Source organism: Leptonychotes weddellii, chromosome 5 (assembly GCF_054177405.1).
Source record: "Leptonychotes weddellii isolate Sample4059 chromosome 5, ASM5417740v2, whole genome shotgun sequence".
Classification (NCBI taxonomy): domain Eukaryota; kingdom Metazoa; phylum Chordata; class Mammalia; order Carnivora; family Phocidae; genus Leptonychotes; species Leptonychotes weddellii.
This window is the reverse complement of record NC_138373.1, coordinates 152,293,631-152,314,105: the sequence shown is the minus strand read 5'-3', so window position 1 is coordinate 152,314,105 and position 20,475 is coordinate 152,293,631. Positions and strand designations below refer to the sequence as shown.

At 42.4% G+C, this 20,475-nt stretch overlaps 1 protein-coding gene across 12 annotated transcripts in view; it reads right to left on the bottom strand.

The window, feature by feature from the left end:
* TNRC6B (trinucleotide repeat containing adaptor 6B) overlaps positions 1-20,475 on the bottom strand; it is a 237,883-nt gene that overhangs the window by 50,432 nt on the left and 166,976 nt on the right. For 10 of the 12 annotated variants that reach the window (XM_081819091.1, XM_081819096.1, XM_081819089.1 and 7 more), the window contains 4 exons: positions 19,592-19,679; positions 15,060-15,081; positions 5,303-5,644; positions 545-2,884 (listed from right to left, as the gene is read on the bottom strand). In XM_081819091.1, coding sequence (XP_081675217.1) covers positions 545-2,884; positions 5,303-5,644; positions 15,060-15,081; positions 19,592-19,679 — 2,792 coding nt within the window. Of the gene's footprint in view, positions 1-544; positions 2,885-5,302; positions 5,645-13,466; positions 13,834-15,059; positions 15,082-19,591; positions 19,680-19,835; positions 19,936-20,475 lie in introns of those variants that run through there. The other 2 variants (XM_081819098.1, XM_081819100.1) reach the window with 2 other exon arrangements.

Below are 20,475 nucleotides of genomic sequence, written 5' to 3'. Positions count from 1 at the left end.
GCTCCACTTCCAGAGGTGATCATTAAAAGTCATCTGGAAAGTGACTGAGACCTTCCAGATCCCAGCTGTGCCACAGCATTGCCATGGCCCCTTCGAGAACACCACAGAATACTTCCCTTCGCTGGGGAAGGAGAAACACAGAGGATATGTCCACGGGTAGAGACTGAATGGAAATCAGGTCTATTTCTGCTACTATTTTAATTCTTCACTTTTAAATCTGGAGCATAGTGTGTTTAGCAAGACATGTTCTTTGGATTCTACCAGACCAATACAATTACAAAAAAAACCCCCAAAAAACCACAAACTTCGGGAGACTACCACAGGGATGCCATCTTATTCCTTTTGCCAAGAAAGAACATTAAAATGTACCACCAGCATCTGTTATCGCTATCATTTTATAAAAAGAGAGCTTCTGTTAACAGTAGAGTAGGTTAATGTACAAAGATTTCCAGAACAAAGCCAAGCTGAATAAATGCAGCTTAATAAAAATGCCCTGGTTTAGGATTTTTCTTTATCAAACCCACAAGAAGCAGCCATTGCCTACCTGATGCTGATTTACTGGTCATGGGGGTAGGCAGGTTTGGTTCTCGAGGTGCTGGGCCCCCTTGGGAATTCTTATCCCACAGATTCACATTCTTGTAGTTGTAACTGTTGGGGTCTCCCCACGCCGAAGTGCCATCATCGATGTCCATTTTCCGACTAATTGACTGTGGGGATGGCTCTTCCCAACCGCTGGGTTCCTCATCCTTAGGGGTTACTGGCTGTGGCCCGCTGCTCCAGTTGGAATTGGAAGGTCGTCCGTTGCCTGGAGGTGGTGGGGGTGGGCCTCCCCAGGAACCAGAAGCCTCTGGTTGTGGTGCCGGTGGCTGTTGTGGCTGCTGCTGTTGGTGCTGTTTATTCCAGGAACTGGGCTGTCTGCCGGTCTCAGTCCACGCTGGAGACCTTTTGCAATCTTCCCAGCCGCCTTTGGAAGCTAGGCTTGCATTCCCACTGTTCCCCCAAGTTCCAATTTCATTCTGCCCTCCTTCACCCCACCCAGACACAGGTTTACTTGCAGAACTTTCCCAACTGCTGTTTTTCGCTTGATCAACTTCCTCTCCCCAACCATTCTTCCCAGAAGTCCATCCTTGATTGGGCTGGCGTCCCCCTCCCCACCCCTGATCCTTGCTGGAGTTCTCATTCCAAGAGGAAGAAGTCTTTTCATCTGGTCGTGCGCCTCCCCAGTTGGAAGAGTTGTTCTTGTAGTCATTCCAGCCTCCTGTGTTCTTGGGGTCTTTCCACTCTGTAGAGGCTGAGAGCTCCCCCCATCCAGACTTCATTTGATTGCTTTGGCTGGGTGCGTCTCCCCAGCCCCCTGAGTTCTTGGTCTGTGTGGCAGCGCTCTCCCACCCCTCAGTTCCTTTGTCAGATTTCCCCTCAGGCCTTGGCACCTCTTCAATATCCCACACTGTGTCCTGCTTAATTTGAGTTTGGCCCCAGCCAGTGTTTGAGAGCACCCTGGGGTCCAAATCAGTTCGGCTCAAAAGAGTCTGTAAGACAGCCTGACAATCAGGATGTGTGGGCCGGTATGACCGACGGCCAGAATTATGACTGTCACTACTTCCTGCTTTGTGGTTGCTTCCAGTGCTTTGACCTCCAACTTCACTTCCTGTGGAGCTGGAAGATCTTCCCCAACAGGGAGCCTGGGCATTGCCTTGGTTTTCAGGGAGGGGGTGGCCCTTTTGATTGTCCCATGCTCCAGTGCTAGAATTTGGTTGGTTTGGACCACTCCATTCTCCAATTTTCAACTCATCAGACCCAGTCGGCTGTTTCCATTCTCCCTGAGAGACCCCAGATGTCATTTTGTTCCCTTCACCCCATTTGTTGTCATTAGAGTCCTGAGGGCCAAAATTCCAGGACCCACCCGTAGACCTGTTATTGTCCCAAGAGTCATTTTTTGACCCAGATGATTTCTGAACAGAAGCTCCTTTCCAGGAGTCCTCTCTATCCTTTCCATTGTTCCCATTGTTTCCAGAATTGCTTTGTCCAGAGGCTGTGTCAGTTCCAGAAGGCCCCCTAGCTGCACCCCAAGATCCAACACTCCCAGTCTTTCGATCTCCAGTGCTTTGTGAAGGGGCATCAGTGCTCCTGGAGGCGTTCCCCAAGCCCATTCCAAAGGGCATTCCCTTATTCTCCATGGGGTTTGGTGAACTTAAGTTCAAGGAGTTAGTGTTTCCATTTTTTGGTCCATCAGTGTTATGAATTTGAGCCTGTTCTCTGCCAGAGACAACAAAATTAACACCCGCATTTTCCATCTTTGACTGCTGTTCCCTGGATGCCTGACCTACTGTGCTAACCTGTGCACTGGAATTACTAGTATCCGTTTCCAATGCCCCTTTCCTAGAATTTCCTTCTTGGACCAGCGCTGGCCAGGCAGATGGGTTGCTATTTGGGTTAAAGTTGCTGAAGCCAGAGCCAGGTCCAATTCTATCCTGACCACTCACATTCCTCCAATTTCCTAGTCCATTGTTGCTCTCTGTAGTAGAGTTGGAAGATTGAACAGATTTAGTCTTAGGGTCAGATTTCCAGACCCCAAGATTACATTCGTTCCCAGAACTTGCAGACTGGCACTGGCTCCCTTTTCCTTTGTTACTAGTGGTGCTTCCTGGCAGAGTGCTCTTCTCAGAGCCAGGGTTCGAGGCACTGTTGTTATCGGTGGTGTTTTCGGAAGAAGACTCAGTGTCTTTGCTGGCAATACAAGGCCACTCTTCCATGTCAGACCCGTCTACAATCACCTTGTCCCGGATGTGAATTGGGTTGGGGGAGGCGCCGTTGTTGGAGGAGGCTCCCGGGCCCCAAGTGGAATTTGCATAATTTGAAGCAGCAGCACCTCCAAGGGTTGACTCTGGGAAAGAGATTATCTGATCAATCACAGCTACACATGCATGCTCTACTAACACCTCAAGCTCAAACTGCCCCTAAGAGAGCTCATCACGTTTCCCCACAAACTAATTTCTCTACCCAGTTGCCCTTCTTGGTTAACTGTGCCACACCTGCTCTAGTCATCTCTTCTCTTTCATTCCGCTGGGGTGGCGTACTGCTAAGTGTAAATCCACAACATTTCTCAAAGCTGTCCGCTTGTCATTCCTATTGACAGAGAAGGGCCTTCTTATATCTTGAGACAATGCAGTAACATGCTGAACCTGCTTTCTATTTCCAATATACTCTAAACATTCCTGGCTAGAGTAATTGTTCTGAAGCACCCCTTCAATTAGATCACCGGTGTATGGGAAGTTTCCAACAGTTTCTTCGTGCACAAGAACAAAGCTAAACTCTTTGGCCTGGAGTTTGATCAAGATGCTGCACAACCTGGGACCAACTGACTTTTCTAGTCTTATCTTGCACTACTTTCTACGTGGATGCCACACTCCTCGATAGTCCATGACTTGTGCCTTCTCGCCCTGGCACTATTCCACACTGGCAGCTACTGGCTTCCCTTCCTGGATTCATATACTGAAATTGGTCCATCTTTCTGGGCCTAGTTCAAGTGCCGTTTCTTCTATGAGGGTTTTTGGTTCTGTTTTGTTTTTGTTTTTTTAGTTCATCACCTGAAAATAACCCTTCCCTGTCTGGAGCCATTTTGCTCAGTGCCGTGGTACTGTGTTCACATCTACCTTCCCCCACATTAGCACCAGAGACTCCCCCAGAAGCTCCCCCTCTTAGGCAGAGACCCTATCTTGCTAATGTTTGAATTCCTCATAGTGGCCAGTGCGTGGCTGCTCAGTAAGCATCTGATGAATGATGAATGCCCACCCAGCTAGATGCTGGGGCAGACGAGCATGAATCAGTCTGCATGCCCAAGGAACTCAGTCTTATAAATTAGTCTGGCTCAGCACATATTTTGGTGGAATTTGTCATATTTAGTGGGAAGAAAAATGACATGTTTTAACCCAGTAATTTCTTCTGAACTTGTTTTAGTTATTTTAACCAAGCAGCTTTAAATCACTATAAGGTTGAAAAAATATTACATAGAGCCATGTTAATAGGAAAGCAGAGAATCTCCAGCTCTTGAGATTTAGGGGTCTCCTTGGTTTTAAGAATGCAAATGAGAGAGTACTCACACTGGACTCATGTCTACATCCAGGCTGGCTAGATTTGGCTGCAGAAACACCCGATGTGACCACCCCTCACATACTTCCTTTTGCAACTGCTTATGAGGGGCCACAAGAAGGAAGGGCCATGAGGCTTTTTCCTGCCTGCTTTGGGCCTGACCTGACGGCCACCACAGAAAAGTCTGCATAAAGCTTGTGTAACCGTGAGGTTTCTTTCCATCTTTACTCTGCACAAGAGACAGTGATAGAATTTTCTAAGGCAATTCTATGTTCAAACTCAGAACTAGAAAAAAGCATGCTCAGTTAACAATAACCAATTCATTGTTCTTGCCAAGGCTTGATGATGTTCAAGCTCTGAATTTTAGTATAGCCTCAAAAAACATTTTAAGAGCTAAGGGGAAATCTGTTAAAAGCTTTAAACAAAGGGGGGGGGAGGTGATGTTTGGAGGTTCTTAGCTGTTAGCTGATTTAGTATTCATCTTTAAAAACTCTCAAAACTCGTAGAGACTTTCTGCTGAAGATTCCTTATATCTACATCCAGTTTTGTTTTGTTTTATTTTTTTAAGTAGGCTCTATACCCAATGTGGGGCTCGAACTTACGACGCCAAGATCAAGAGTTGTATACTCTGCTGACTAAGCCAGCCGGGTGCCCCTACATACAGTTTTTAACAAAGCTCAAAATCCTCTGAAGAAACAATGATTTTAAAAATCTAATAAGAAACTATAGAATGATATTATTTGATCTCTCCCCCCCCCCGACCAAGATTCTACACAGTAATCTAAGAGACGGCTGTCTCTAGACCCGCAGCGTTCTGAGAGCATAAACACAGGCAGGTAAGATTCAGAACAAGCCTGCGCACTAGTCTCATCTCCAACCGCAGCCGGAGCACACGCTGGTGCTGACGGCTGGACCTAGGGAGGCTCGAGGTTATAATGTGCTTGTCTGAGAAGGAGAAAAGGTCTCAAACGGCGATGACCAACAGCAGCCGCATTAGCCTCTCATGCCAAGAGCACATGCTGGATGCTAGCATCCAGTTCCAGAAGAGAGGTGCTGGTACGCGTTTCCTACCGGGATCCTCGCCCTGTCTTCTGAGTGACCCCGAGAGTCTAGCTAATGAAGGGTTTGGTGGCCTCTATACCGGGCAACACAGAAGAAGCGCTCGCTCTCTTCCAAGCTGCCGCGGAATCCACTCCCGACACGGATTCCTCACCTGGTGCAGTCCCACCGTCCCCCTGCAGCAGCGTTCCTGTCACTTGTGCGTTGTTTGAGTTTGCTCCAGGTGCTGTGGAGGGAGGAGGCCCTGCCCCACCCCCGAGGAGCATGCAGGACGGCGGAGGGGGCTGCCCACGTTTTAGTAACACTTTGTGGTCCTGCTGGCAACGGAATCGCGGCGGCACCTCCCGAGGCATGTAGCGGGCGGCGCTTGGCGGTTGTCCGTTCGGCACTGCCACCCTTTTGGCATTGTTGCCACCATTGACTGGTGGCGATGGAGAGCTGCCAATTGGGCTGGCGGCCGTTGGTTGGCTTAAACTTGGTTTCGTCACTTCGGGCACTGAAAGAGAGAGATTGGGAAACAGCCTTTGAAATCAAATACATTTTTCTAAAAGTTGCTTTTAAGAAAGCTTACATGAGACCAATTCCCATAAGACAACTCTTCTTCCATCCTACTGTGGATGGACGTGGTCCTTCTAAGCTCCCCTGCATCTTCAGTTTCCTGGAGGTATGGCAGAGGTGCGGAGTGATGGTGACGAGGGCTCAAACAAAGACAGCCAGACCACAGAATTCCATTCCATTGATTAAGGGGGAGGGGAAGCAATCACCATCAACTCCCCTATATCCCTGAAGGGCTGCCCAGCAAGTCTGAGGGTACATATGGGCCCCAGGCAAAGCCCTTGGTAAAGGTTCAAGGCTCTCAACCGGAATGCCCTTGCCCTTTATCCACCTTCTTAAAGACCTACCTCGGAGAAACTTTTCTTGAAGTCCCTGGACTAGGTAGGCAAAGCACCTTCGTTTGTGCTCCTGGAACACACTGTCCATCTTTCTTTACCATGAATTGATCATATTATATTGAAATTCTCATTTACAAGCTCCTCACCCAAGAGTCCCTCAAGGGTAAGGACCCACCTTTCTTTCATCTTTTTTTCTTAGGGCCTGGCACAGAGTAGACCCCCATAGGAAACCTCAGCCCTGGAGAATTACAAAATCAACTAGGTTTTGGTTTTTACAGCTACCTGAACTCAAACACTCTTGCTTCGCACTCTGTGTAAATAATTAGAAACTTTATGAACTCTTTTGCTCATGTCAAAAAAATTTTAAGGGTACCTTGTGTATTTATTCCAACTCTTTATTTAAAATAAAAATTTCAGGGGCACCTGGGTGGCTTAGTTGGTTTAGCATCCGACTCTTGATTTCAGCTCAGCTCATGATCTCAGGGTTGTGAGATCAAGTCCCGCACTGGGCTCCGCACTGGGCATGGAGACTAAGATTAAGATTACTTTCTCTCTCTCTCTCTCTCTCTCTCCCTCTGCCCCTCCTTTCTCTCTCTCCTGCTCTAATAAAGAAAAAAAAAGTAAAATGAAATAAAAATTTCAAATAAAACTAAATAAAAATTTCAAAATGTAGGTATTTTTACTACTCATTTTAAAGAATTTAATGTTTTACTTTAAAAAATGGCAAATAGGAAGTCTGGAACGTGCCGGATGACCGTAAAGATATACTCTCCAGGACCCTTTGGTTTTCCCCTCAACCCTACAGAGAATGTTCTTCTGCACCTCCTTTGCTTCATCCTACCAAAAGACTGCCACCCTTTCTAAGAAAATCTACCTGGCAAACAGAGGCTGGCAATGTTACAGAAACAACCATTGAGCCTGATAATTCAGATGATTCTGAGGCCCAAATCCCTGACATCCAGAGGAATGTTTGGGCCAGCTCTGGTGGCAGTACTGCTCTGACTGCTGAAATGATGCTAGGCCAGCATGTTGCTCGTTGAACTGGCTCCTTTATGGAGAGAGAGACATCATCAGAAATCAGGGGGCCCAATCTACTCCCACTGGACATTGATGAGCATTGTGAGTAACAAGAACAAAGAGTAGGAGCCTGAAGTCACTTCAAGGCAACCCCTGGTCTAATCTTAGCCAATCATGAGGCAGTCCTGCGTCTCCCAGTAAGGAAGGGAAGTCAGAGGATCCACAACCTCTGAGTAGGATAAACCTATCTCTTGAGAAAATAAGTTGGTCATTGTCTGATATTATCAGTATATAGGCTCTGCATGACCTATAACAGCCGATAGATAAAAATAACTGATAAATGAAGATGAATTATTCAGTGATTCATTTTTTATCTGTGCCCGTAAGATTCCCATAGCAGATGGCATTCCCAATCCCCTCTCCTCTTATTATGAGAATAAACAAGAAGCTGGCAAGGGCTGGGAGGAGTCTTCCCAATTGGTTTTTAGGATGGAAGGAGCTATGCTTCTGTGAGGCTGCCTTGACTCATTTCCCTAAAATAGAGTAAGACATAGTACGAGCATCCTACAGCACTGAGGTCTGAACATCAGTTCGACTAACAGAGGAGAGGGGCATTAAGATAGAGTAGGAATTACTTTTACCCTCTCATTTCTATTCTGCACCTTAATGATTTGTAGGGCAAATCTTTCTAAAAATGAGCTGCTCAAAATGAGGGCATACTTCCTTATTTTCCATAGAAAAGGTCTGTGGCTTAAACATGACCTCTGTATCAAAGGAAAATACAGACATTGTGAAAAATGCTGGGTATCCTATTTTCTGATTTCCTTTCATTGATTTCCAAGAACTAATGACTGAATCTTTTTCCTTTCCCTCTCAGCGTTATTCTCATCTTATAGTCTGAACTTCTAAATTACCTCTATTTCTGAAAATCTTCAATAAAATGCTACTTTTGCAGAATGTAAGTATTTTTTTTTTTTTTAGAAATATTTATTTATTGGGGCGCCTGGGTGGCTCAGTCGTTAAGCGTCTGCCTTCGGATCAGGTCATGATCCTGGGGTCCTGGGATTGAGCCCCGCATCGGGCTCCCCGCTCCACGGGAAGCCAGCTTCTCCTTCTCCCACTCCCCCTGCTTGTGTTCCCTCTCTCGCTGTGTCTCTGTCAAATAAATAAATGAAATCTTAAAAAAAAAAGAAAGAAATATTTATTTATTTGTGAGAGAGAGAGAGCATGCACGAGCTGGGGGGGAGGGGCAGAGGGAGAAGCAGGCTCCCCGCTGAGCAGGGAGCCTGACTCTGGGCTAGATCCCAGGACCATGAGATCATGAACTGAGCCAAAGGCAGATGCTTAATGGACTGAGCCACCCAGGCACCCCTCAGATGAAAGTATTCTTTAAGAAAACCCTGAAACAGGCAGGACCAATACAAACTACTATTTTCTTTAAATATCTTGATAGTACGAACATAAAAAAACAAACTTCTAGAAATGTTTTAAAAGTAGTTAAAATACATAAAAAAGACACTGTTTTCGGCTGAAAATCTCTTGGTGAATAATCATCAGTTACAATGCAATACCAAAACTCTCAAAGACTGGGAACACACAGACAGTGGCCACCATGCACTGAAGAACTCTCAGTACCCTCTAAGCTCTGTCTCCATTTCTTTACCTTCTACTCACTTCTCAAACTCAATGCACCCTGGCTTCTGCCCTGAACATCTCCCTGGAAACCCATCTCCTCATCCAACAACTAGTGATCTTCATTGCCAGTCTAATGGACACTCGTCGCATCCTTTCTTCTTTGACTTTTCTGCAACTTCTGACACTACTGGCCATTTCCTCCCTGTTTCCGTGAGAGCTGCTGAGACCCACAATGGCCAGCTCTTCAGCTGTTCCTTTCTCTCTTCCTTTGTGGGTTCTCATACTCTTGGTCAGGGGTCAGCAAACTTTTTCTGTAATGGGCCAGACAGTAAATATTTTAGGCTTTGCTGGCCCTACAGTCTTTGTCATGATGACTCCACTCTTCACATGTAGGCAAAAGCAGCCACATACAATGTATAAACGAATGAGTGTGTTCCATACAACTTCACTTACTGCACTAAAATATAAATTTCATATCATTTTCACCGTCAGAAAATAGTTTTCTTTTATATTTTTTTCTAACCATTGAAAAAAATGTAAACAGACATTCCTAGCTCATGGGCAGTACAAAACCAGGAGGGGAGTCAGATTTGCCCGGAGGGTTATAGCTGGCTACCCCCTAATCAGAGTCGTAAGATGGCAGTTGAATTTGGTCATGAGTTGTGTCTTTTTTATTAAAGATTTTATTTATTTATTTATTTGAGAGAGAGCACGAGCAGGGGGAGTGGCAGAGGGAGAGGGAGAAGCAGATTCCCCACTGGGCAGGGAGCATGATGCGGACTCAATCCCAGGGCCCTGGGATCATGACCCGAGCGGAAGGCAGATGCTTAATTGACTGAGCCACCCAGGCGTCCATGAGTTGTGTCTTTAAAAAAAAAAAAACCTGAACATGAACGTGGGGCCCACACTCTTCCCACATTTAAGTTACTTGAGTACAAGTTCCCCCATGTTCAGACTTTAACATTTATATGCAAGTGTTTCCCAAATCACTACCTCCAACTCAGACCTCTTTCACCCTTCTCTTCAGCCCTCCAACTTGTTCCCCAGCTCCCATTATCTCTTAGATCAAGGAATAGAGTCATCACCCAACCATCTTCTCAAGGAGGGAAACTGGAAGGTGTCTCAGACTTCGCTCTTTCCCTGCATATCATTATCCAATCATCATTATATCCCAATGAACCAAAGCATCTCTCCGATGCCTTCCTTCCTCCACCACCACCACTGTTTCTAACCAGGTTCAAGTCCTCATTACCTCCCACCTGGACTTTTCTATGCCCATCTATCTGAACCATATGTCATACCTCACATTCATTCACTCTCCAGAGGTAGCCAGTTCCATCTCTGAACAAATTGCTCCCACCAGTGTTAGAATACACAGGTGTTTCTACAAGGCGTGATGCACACCGTAAGTAGTTTAGTTTGCAAACTACTTACTTGGGTGGGAAAACCCACCTCAAATCTTAATAAATTAGAGTAGACTCAAGGTTATCCCAACCACCAACATGCCTTTACTAAACATGCCTTCTGGGGTAGACTCAGAAGACAGAGTTGTGGCCAATGGACCACAATGGTCTGTCATCCCAGGTATGCTGATGGGAAGGTGCCGTCCCTCAGCTGTGTCCCAGGTGGGGTAAAGGTCATGAACTGCTACTGTGGATGACAGTATCTAAAAATTTCAACTTATTTTGAGCTGGAAGCTTTTCCCCGTTGCTTTGCCTCTCACTATCAGTACTTTTGCTATGAGAATAAGTCTCACTGAACAAAACACCTGACAGATATTTACCAAGAGACTGCTAAGTGTCAGACACCAGAACCCTTCAAATCTTTGAAGACCATTACCTGAGCTTCCTCAGGTGGTAAGCCTTCCACTGAGGGTTAAGCATCTTCATGTGTTTAACCCTTCTGAAGGCGACACAGGCTCAAACTCATTGACCAATCTGTCCCAAACCCCACAGGCTCCACAGAAGTTGATTTCTGTCTCTACCCAGTGTGGTGCCTATTATAGGAATTGCAAATGCCTTCCTAGATACTGTATTTCTACAAATGGCACTTAAGGTCATGTCAGTCATTTTTTTCCCCAAGACTTTATTTGAGAGAGACAGAGAGAGAGAGTGCATGCACAAGTCGGGGCAGGGGCAGAGGCAGAGGAAGAATCTCAAGAAGATTCTGCGCTGAACACGGAGCCCAACATGGGACTGGATCTCACGACCCTAAGATCATGACCTGGGTCAAACCAAGAGACAGAGGCTTAACCAACTGAGCCACCCAGACGTCCCAGGTCATGTTAGTTTCTATAAATCAGTCATTTCATACTGATAACTACACCATTAAGCCAACCATGACCCTAACATCTTTTTAACAAGGCAAAATTGCTATGTCCAAACTCCTCCACTGCACAGTCTTTTTAGTCCTGATCTTTTTTTCCTTTTCTTTTCTTTCTTTTTTTAAAGTAGGCTATAGGCCCAGTGTGGAGCCCAATGCAGGGCTTAAAGTCATGACCCTGAGATCCAGACCTGAGCTGAGATCAAGAGTCGGACGCTTTTTTTTTTCTTTTTTAATGTTACCAAGAGACTAGATTTTATTTTATTTATTTATTTATTTATTTATTTTAAAGATTTTATTTATTTATTTGACAGAGAGAGAGACACAGCGAGAGAGGGAACACAAGCAGGGGGAGTGGGAGAGGGAGAAGCAGGCTCCCCGCAGAGCAGGGAGCCCGATGCGGGACTCGATCCCAGGACCCTGGGATCATGACCTGAGCCGAAGGCAGTCGCCTAACCAACTGAGCCACCCAGGCGCCCAAGAGACTAGATTTTAATTGTTTCCACCATAAAAAAGAAATGACAGGTAATGTGATGTGATAGCTAATGTTATTGTGGTAATCATATTGCAATATATGAATGTATCAAATCAAAACACTGTACACCTTAAACTTACACAATTGACACTCATGTCAATTATATCTCAATATAGGTAAATTAAAAAAGAAGAAAATTAATTACAAGCAAAAGAAAAAAGAAAAGAAAAACTTTGTCAGCTTTTCCAGATATTTTGCTAATAGGGTTCAGAATTTTTTTTTTTTTTTAAAGATTTTATTTATTTATTTGAGAGAGAGCGAGTGAGGGAGAGAGCATGTGCTGGGGGAGAGGCAGATGGAGAGGGAGAGGTGGACTCCCCGATGAGCAGGGAGCCTGACCTGGGGCTCAATCCCAGGACCCTGGGATCATGACCTGAGCCGAAGGCAGACACTTACCCGACCGAGCCACCCAGGCACCCCTAGGGTTCAAAATTTCTTATCTTTTAAAACTCTCTAAGCAAATATTCCTCTTTTTATCTGGAATTTTTCTCCTTCTCAAAATAACCACCAGAGTTCTCATCAGATAATTCTTCCTTAGTCTTCTATAGACTTATTTGTGATAGGCAACATTTGTCTTCTTAGATGAATAAAACAAATTGAGACATGTCATTACTCCACTACATTTTTTAAAAGAATGAAATCTATTTTTTCTTTTTGATTTTTACACGCTAGGCGACTGTTAATATTCTAAGGATAATACTACTTAAAAAATAAAACACTGTCAAAATAATGAAGACAATTTAGAGATCTCTTTCCACAGGATATTGCAGAACAAAAACAAAACAAACAACCAAACAGATTTTTATAAAAGAAGATAGGACGTGAAATGATGAAGATAATCCCAGGGTCTTAAAAAACACAAGGTTGGAGAGGAGGGAAGAGTCGGGACGCTTAACCGACTAGCCACCCAGGCATGCCTTTTTCGTCCTGACCTTACCCTTCATCCTGTTATATCTGGTCTATTACATCAATCCCACAGACTCTTTCGATTCTAAGTCCAATATCCAACAAAGTGCGACATCAGCTTCTACCTTAAGTGCTTCATATTGTCTGCTACTGGGCCGCAGGCCCGCCTCTAGGCCATGTCTTCACAGAACCTCCACCTGAAATCTTATCCTATTCTCCAGAATTCTTTTTTTTTTAAATAATGGAAGATAAAGACAGAACATATAAATCAATCTATTTTTTTTTTCTGAAATACAGATAAATCTTACTTCAGTCCTCTGTACAACCAGAGACTTGGCATCAAGAGACTTTTTTTTTATAGGGTCTATTGGGAACAGAGAGGCAGAGTTATGGGGAGACTGCCTAAGGAAGGCACCATCTTTGGTAGAGGAACAGGACCCAGAGACATCAGCTGAGGGAAGAGAAGAAAGGGATTTAGAGTGCCCAGACAGGCTCTTGGGAACAAAGATAAAAATGTGGCCGTAAAGTGGGGCAAAAACCCAGAAAGATCAGGCCCAGTGCTAGGCCCTGTCTTCATATAACCTCTACTTGAAATCCTGCTATATTATCTCCAGAATTCTCATTTTTCCTCTCCCTCTACTTATGGTCTAACCTACTCCAGAGATAATTCTTATTTTTACTTCTATTTTCTCCCTGGTTCTACTAAGTAAATTCCTTAGGAGACCTGAAACAGGCTTTCAGCTCACTTTAGGATTATTTTAATTTTTGACGGGGGTGGAGTTAGGAAGAGTTTGGAAACTGTGGGGCTGTATTCCATTTTATGGTAGGTGAGAGAAAAACCCTAACTGGAAAGAAAATTCAGTAGTAAGTAGAAAAGAAAGTTTGATTTTTAAGATTTTGGCAGAGGGAAAAGGAATGTGTTTCTGAGAACAGACCTAGCACACACACAAAAAAATCTAAGGAAGAATGCCTTAATGGATTTTTGATTTTCCAACAGAAACACCACTTACCATACAGAGCAGCTTGTTTCCACAGCTCAGTTGGTACTTGGCTTCATGAGCATTAGAGTTGTGGCCAGGCCCAGGAACCTAACCACCATGTTTCAACAACCACAGAGCCTGGATTTTCCAGGAAAATGCCAATATTCTCATCTGTTGTCCTGATAAATCATCAGAAAGTCCTATAAACAGAAATACTATGTGCCCAAATCCTTTCCTAGATAGTATGTTGGTTTAGAAAATATGGACACTGTACTACTATCAATAACTCTATTTTTACGGTAAAGTATAACTTCTATTTCAAACACATAATTTATAAAGATACTTCCAAATAAAGCCCATTTTTGGGTTGGTACTGGCTGAAAGTACAAGGGGAGAACACTATTCTAATTAAGATAATTATAACTAATAATGGCTCTTATCAGTTAATTTTATAAATCACTACAAGGTCCCAGACTACATTCTCCCTTGAAATGCGTTTTGATTAGAAATATATTGCAGTAATGTCTAGTCATCTAAGAATCTGTTTTCCAGAACTAAGTTTCCTTAAAAACTAGCACTGTCTTTATTAGTTTTCCATCACTGTATGACATGCTTTGCCCTGGTAGTCCAACAAAAGAAAACAAAACGAAGAAGAAACCAATCATTAGAGAGCCTCCCATCACATCTTGGCCTATCCATTCATCCACTTGGACCTTCCTCCAAGTTATCACCGTCCTAATATGATTCCTTTCATCGGGGCAGTGGTTCTCAACCTGGTGTCACCTACGGAGCTTCTCAAAATACATCTGCTAGGGCTGTGGCCTGAGACCATGAAGGTTTGGGAGGAGGTACATGTTTATGTATTTTGAAAAGTCTATGCAAATGATTTTAATGCATACCCTAGTTGAGAACCATGTATTTAAATGGGCAAGGATAGGGGCTAGAACACTGGTCTCAAGGAATGAAGTCTACCATTCTGAAGGGGAACTGACCAAAAGTGTGGCCATCACCAGACTGCATAATCAAAATTGCACCAGATTATGCACAAGACTGCATAATCAAAATTAACAGAAGACAGAGAGAGAGATCTGAAAGCATACAGACCATTAGGTTGGGGATGACTTGAAGGACATATGCTTCTGTTTAGAACACATCACTATTTTGTAACAGAGTTAAAATGTATTATTTTTTTGAAAAAGCACATTCCAGGCTCTAGCTCAGAGGACCACGTGACCATCCTAGACATAACACTCCCTTTCAGACACAATGCATGTCGTGGATCAAGATGGTTAACAATCCTCTGCAGTTCCCATCTATAAATTAGGGGCTAAAGTTTTTGTTACTGTTTTGAAAAGGTTCAGTTCAAAATCACGACCCATATACTTTCAAAACAAGGTATTACTTTTTCTAATCTCTTTTGCCTTCTAAAAAATTTAAGGCCAACTAGAAACACTACTACAAGTACTTTTAATTTGTCATTACTGCTCTTCAGTGGCTGCAACCAACTTAATTACTTTGCACCCACTCTCACTAATCAAGTGGATTGGAGGCTGAGTCAGCAAGGGTGTAAAATCTAAACACAGACGGTTCCAAAGACTGAAAAAAGAAAAAAAAAAATCTTACCTTTGGTTTTTTGTTCCGTGACCTGAAAAATAAATTAACAGACATAAGGCAATGAGATTTGCTTTCCAGTTCGGTATTAAAAAACTACTGTAATTCTAAGGACTTAAGTAATTCAAGCTATCAGACACGCAGACGTAGTTCAGATCCAGAAAAAAAAGCTTGAGAGCTCAGACATCCTTCTATAAAGACAATGGCCATATGTCCAGTTACAACTTACATGACCACTATTATGGATACTAAAAATTAAAACAAAAAGCATTCCACTCTTACTAAATGATGAAGTACCTATACCTATATGAAGTACCTGTTTGTCATTTGATGCTATGACTAGAGAAAAGCAAAGGATGGAGCCTAGAAACTAAATTAGCCATAGAGACAAAAAGATCACCCTATGAGTATGGACTCAAACACTCAATTTCAAATCTAGAAAGCAAAAGTTCAGGGGCCCATCATCAGAGGTATCAGGCCATGGCAGAAAGGCAGGATTTAAAACCAAGCCATGCCACTTCCTGGCCGTGTGATCTCAGTTTTCTATTTATCTGTTGAATGGAGATTAGTAATAATAGTATCTCGGTACAAAGGGTTGTTATAAGGATTAAATCAGATTATCCTATGCCAATGCTCGATAAATGTTTGTTGTTTTTAATCAAAGTTCACAAAGAACAGTATGAAATACAGCAATGAGTGAAACGTGTAAATCTGGAACAAATAAAGATTGCTTTGTTGAAAGTATTTCTTTACATAGTAGCTAATACATCTATGGAAGTGATTAACCTAGAAGGTTGGACAGGCTGAATGTAATAACGGGTTTTTAGAGAGTTTGGAAATGATGATTAGGAGCCACATGGAAAACTGCTTCTGCTATTAAGAGAGGAAAATAAAGGAGGGCACCTAATTATACATGCCCTATAATATTAAAAAACCACAAAAGGCCATGCATAAGAAAAACATCCAAAAGGAAATTCTAGAGTTACAGAATTCTAATAGACTTATATTATTTTCCTTATTATTATTGAGATCATGCATGATTTTTGACTCCCTTTTCCCAAATGTTAATCTTCTAAAGCATTTTTTTTTTTAATTTAATTATTTATTTGACAGAGACACAGTGAGAGACGGTACACAAACAGGGGGAGTGGGAGAGGAAGAAGCAGGCTTCCCACAGATGCGGGGCTCGATCCCAGGACCCCAGGATCATGACCTGAGCCGAAGGCAGATGCTTAATGACTGAGCCACCCAGGCGCCCCTAAAGCATTTTTAATGGTTCTCTGACTTTGTAATAGAAAAGAAGATGTTTGGTTATTTGTGGCTGATAATCATACCAAGCTACCGCTACGGGTGCTCATGAAAACATGCTCGTCGTCTTTGGAGTGTATGTCCCATAGCTAACCAACCCGCTTTGCGGGGGATTCCAGCACACTAATGCCCGACACTGAATCTGAATTAAATGCCCTAGTTGTATGACCTCCTGGAGTGTTCCTTACATTCTTGCATTAAAAGGCAAGCTAATTCTACTCTGTTGAATTTGTAGTAGACAGTGCTTCAAAATGAATGTGTTTCCCTGTACTGTTACAGAGCTCAAGTCTACCGTGCGATTTTTGTAAAACACCATTTAACCAAGAATGAACTGATCTGTATCCCCACACCAATTCCTTAAAGCAATTTAAATTTTATAACATTATAAATATTTCTTACAATGCCATTTTGAAGATCAGCTATACAGGAAGTCAATCAATGCCTTCCCCAGCTGTAAGCGACAAACCCAAATAATGTCAAATGTGTCTTACAATGTGGGTTCTGTTAAAAGAGCTGTCCTCCAGACGGTGAAAAGCTGGATGATCAAAGCATATGTTCTGCCAACACTGAACAATGATCCTTTAGCAGCATCAGCTTAATGAATGTGAATGGAATCCTTCCTTGACACCTTTCTCATGAATGGAAATCTAACACGGTTTACTCAGTGATGGCTCTAGAAAGAGCAAACTGCTCATGAGAAAAGCTCAAGTTTAATGTCTGTGTGGAAATAACTTGATTTAGCTTTAAATAAAAGTCCATTCTTCAAGAAAATTACATTGCCAGCACTCATTCTTAACCACTGATCTATTAAACAGTTTCTGAGTGACTCTTATGTACCAGGCACTGCCCTAACTTCCCAGAAATACAAATATGAGTAAAACCTTGAGAAATTTACAGTCAGTCTAATGGGAAGACATACACAAAGAGATGATTTTAAAGCAATGGGGTAAGCAGCGAGAAGGATGTGGAAGCACCGTAAATGGTGCTGACTGACTGAATGAATGAATGACCGCATAATAGAACCTCTGGCACATTCTCTACAATTCTTTGCATCATAGCACATTTTATGCCTCCTCGTTGAGGCGCTGTCTCTACAATAAGGTTGGAAGCCACTAAGACAATCACATGGTAAGCTTTGTGCTCTTCCTTAAAACTGCTAAATCAGAACTTAATTCTGGAATTACACAACGGTTCGGTATGATACAACAATATCCAAGACCATGTGTTGGCCTGGATCCTGCGTCAGCCAATCTAGAACATTTCTGAACAAAAATGATTGGATTTTATTGTTCATAAGTAACCATTTGAAATTTTATTTATGGTGATTTTCTTCTTTGCCTTAACTTCTGAACCAGTTCTTAAGGCAGATGCTAATACACAGGGGAGATTGTCCAGCTGTATAAACGACATTCTCTGCATAAATCTCAAATCTGCTCTTGAATAAACCCACACCATCTTGTATTTTAAATCATTTTTCTATTAGTGGGATCCACAATGAAAGTTTACAGATGCATATTTTATCAATCACTTCCAGATACTGATTATTTTCCAGTTGAGAAACATTACTTATGTGAAGAATGAAGACAGACCACTGACTGCCTAAAACAATCACTCGACTTGCTATCTTCTTGTTACCAGCCTTTGCTCAAGTTCACCGGTGTCCTGCCTATTAAACATTCATTCCCACAGACTGCAAAATCCAATTTTTATACCAATTCAGTTGATGAAATGTGAATGCCCTAAAGGAAAGAAAGCCTTCACTGTGATTCATTCTCCGTCACTCCAGTTGGAAGGTCACTATGTGGAGGGGCAATGCCCTAACACCCTCCGGCTGGTGGACCTGCTTATCACAATCTCAATATGTGGAATGGGGCTGTCTCTCCAAAGGCAAGTATGAAAAAAGCCTCTGGGTTGTTATCTGACATCTTTATTCAGACTCTTTACTGACATTTTAGACAATTCTAACAAGCTCAGATTAGAAGCAACACGTTAGAAGCAGGTACCCTGACAGCATGAGGATGCGATGGTAAGCACACCACTATTAACAGAAACAAACACAATTAAAAGCAGACAAAACCTTAATGAACATGTACAGCAGTCTATTATATTATAGTACCAAACAATAACGAATATTACTTCTAATTAAGTCATGAAGAAAAGATAAAATTATATTTCGTATGTTTAATGTGGCAGGGTCATATGCAATCCAATTCAGAAAATATTTCCAGTATCATTTTTTCTCCTGGCACTCATAAATGATCTATTTCAAAAATTCAGAAAACTGACTTAACGGAATATACGTTATATCCAATAATGCTGGGAAAATTTGTGGTGTCCCGTTATATAACCCTGCACTGGCTTGTGTCTGATTGCCTGCCTTGAGTCTGTTCTAAATCTAGAGTTCCCTCTGAACCTTGTAACAGTTTCTACCTCCCTAAACTTATAACCTGGCACTGTAGCAGGGACCCTCAAGCCTGCCTCACAGCGACAGCCTGCTTCCCAAGTGTGCTAGGCAGTGGTAACAAGAACTGGAGGCAAATCACTTTACCTCCCAAAAAGGCATCAAAACACCCCTGCTGAGCCAGAGCCCAAGTCCGGCAATGCTGAAGAATGGCAAAGTGGGGGAAATAAGATCAGACCAGAGAGGGGGCAGGGGGGCACACACTGAAGGAGAGGGGGCGGGGCCTCTGATCTCTGCTCAGTGCTGAGGTTGAGCACGTCAATTAAGACTTGCCAGTTGGCAGAGGTGAGGCCTGTGTCTTTTTTCTTTCAGCATCTCTTCTTCCCTAAGCAAGTGGCTCAAAGCCATGGAATATTATCTCCCCCAAAGCTCTAAGCAGATTCTTACAAATGACAGTGCTGTAGAAGGACCAAAAGGAGAACATTGGGGTGAACTTAACAAAAGCCTTGAAAAGTTATTTTATAAGCTGACCTAAGAAAATGGAGATTAATTATGATACAAATAAGAAAATTCAGCAAGAATTTAAGTGCTGGGGACTCTCTTGCCTTTCTCAATATTGTTTACTGCTGTTCTCATTAAATCGGCTGCAGCATTCCTGAATACCTACTTTATGAAAACAAATGTAGGTCTTCAACTTTCTCCCACTTTCAGATCTTAAAACTTTCAAGTAAGCTAAGTAAGTAGCACTACTGAGCTGTCAGGTATCCAACCCAAGGCAGTTACTTATTCTAGATGCTTGGTGGATGTCAAGACAGACTTAAGTGATTAAACCCACCTTCTGAGTGGCTTCTTTTTTCTTTTTATCCTCTTTCTTCCTTTTCTTGTCTTCCATTAACTGTTCTTCCCTTTCTTGCTCCTTCTCTCTGTTAAAGTAATATCACACCAGAAGGTTAACGTCTATATTCACAGTCTATTTGTGTAGCAAATGAAATGCTTGTAGATGGTGTGCAAACATTCCATCTCTGTGACTGAGAAGAACCTGGTATTTTACTTAAACTGAGAGGATGCATAAAACTCACCACATTTAGTTATCCCCATATTTTGGTTTGTTACTCCTTTTACAAAATAGGACCGTTTGGTTTCGAAGAAGCCCATTAAAGTGAGCTTTAAAATATCTTCCTAAAAGAAAAAACACACACACACTCAGGAAAAACCCTGATTTGAATATATGACAACATCTGGTTGGCTTCTGGGGATATTCCTGGAATCCATGGATTTATAGAACACTCAGTACCTAGCCTTAAAAACACAAGTAGAAAACACATAAAACATACAGCATTAATAATGTCAAAGAAAAATTTTTTGATAGGCAATATTCCTCACAAATAATACAGAATATATTAATTTAATCATGACACACAGATATTTATCACAATTTAGGTATCTTCCCATGACATCTCCAGCGTGGTTAACATAAAACTCTATGTTCTATATTTCATATTTTTCTTCTACATTTTTTTTGTTAGAAATTTCTTTATTCTTACTTATTTTTATTAAGCACCAGCTTAATACTGCAGAAAATTTCAAATCACCCATTTTTCCCTCCCTCACCCAAATTCTTGATAAAGAGCTCTTCAAGTGAAGACATGCTCTCTTCTCTCTTCTGTATAAAACTTTATCAAATAAAGGCAAATAACTGTGTACATCTTGCTGTAAAAT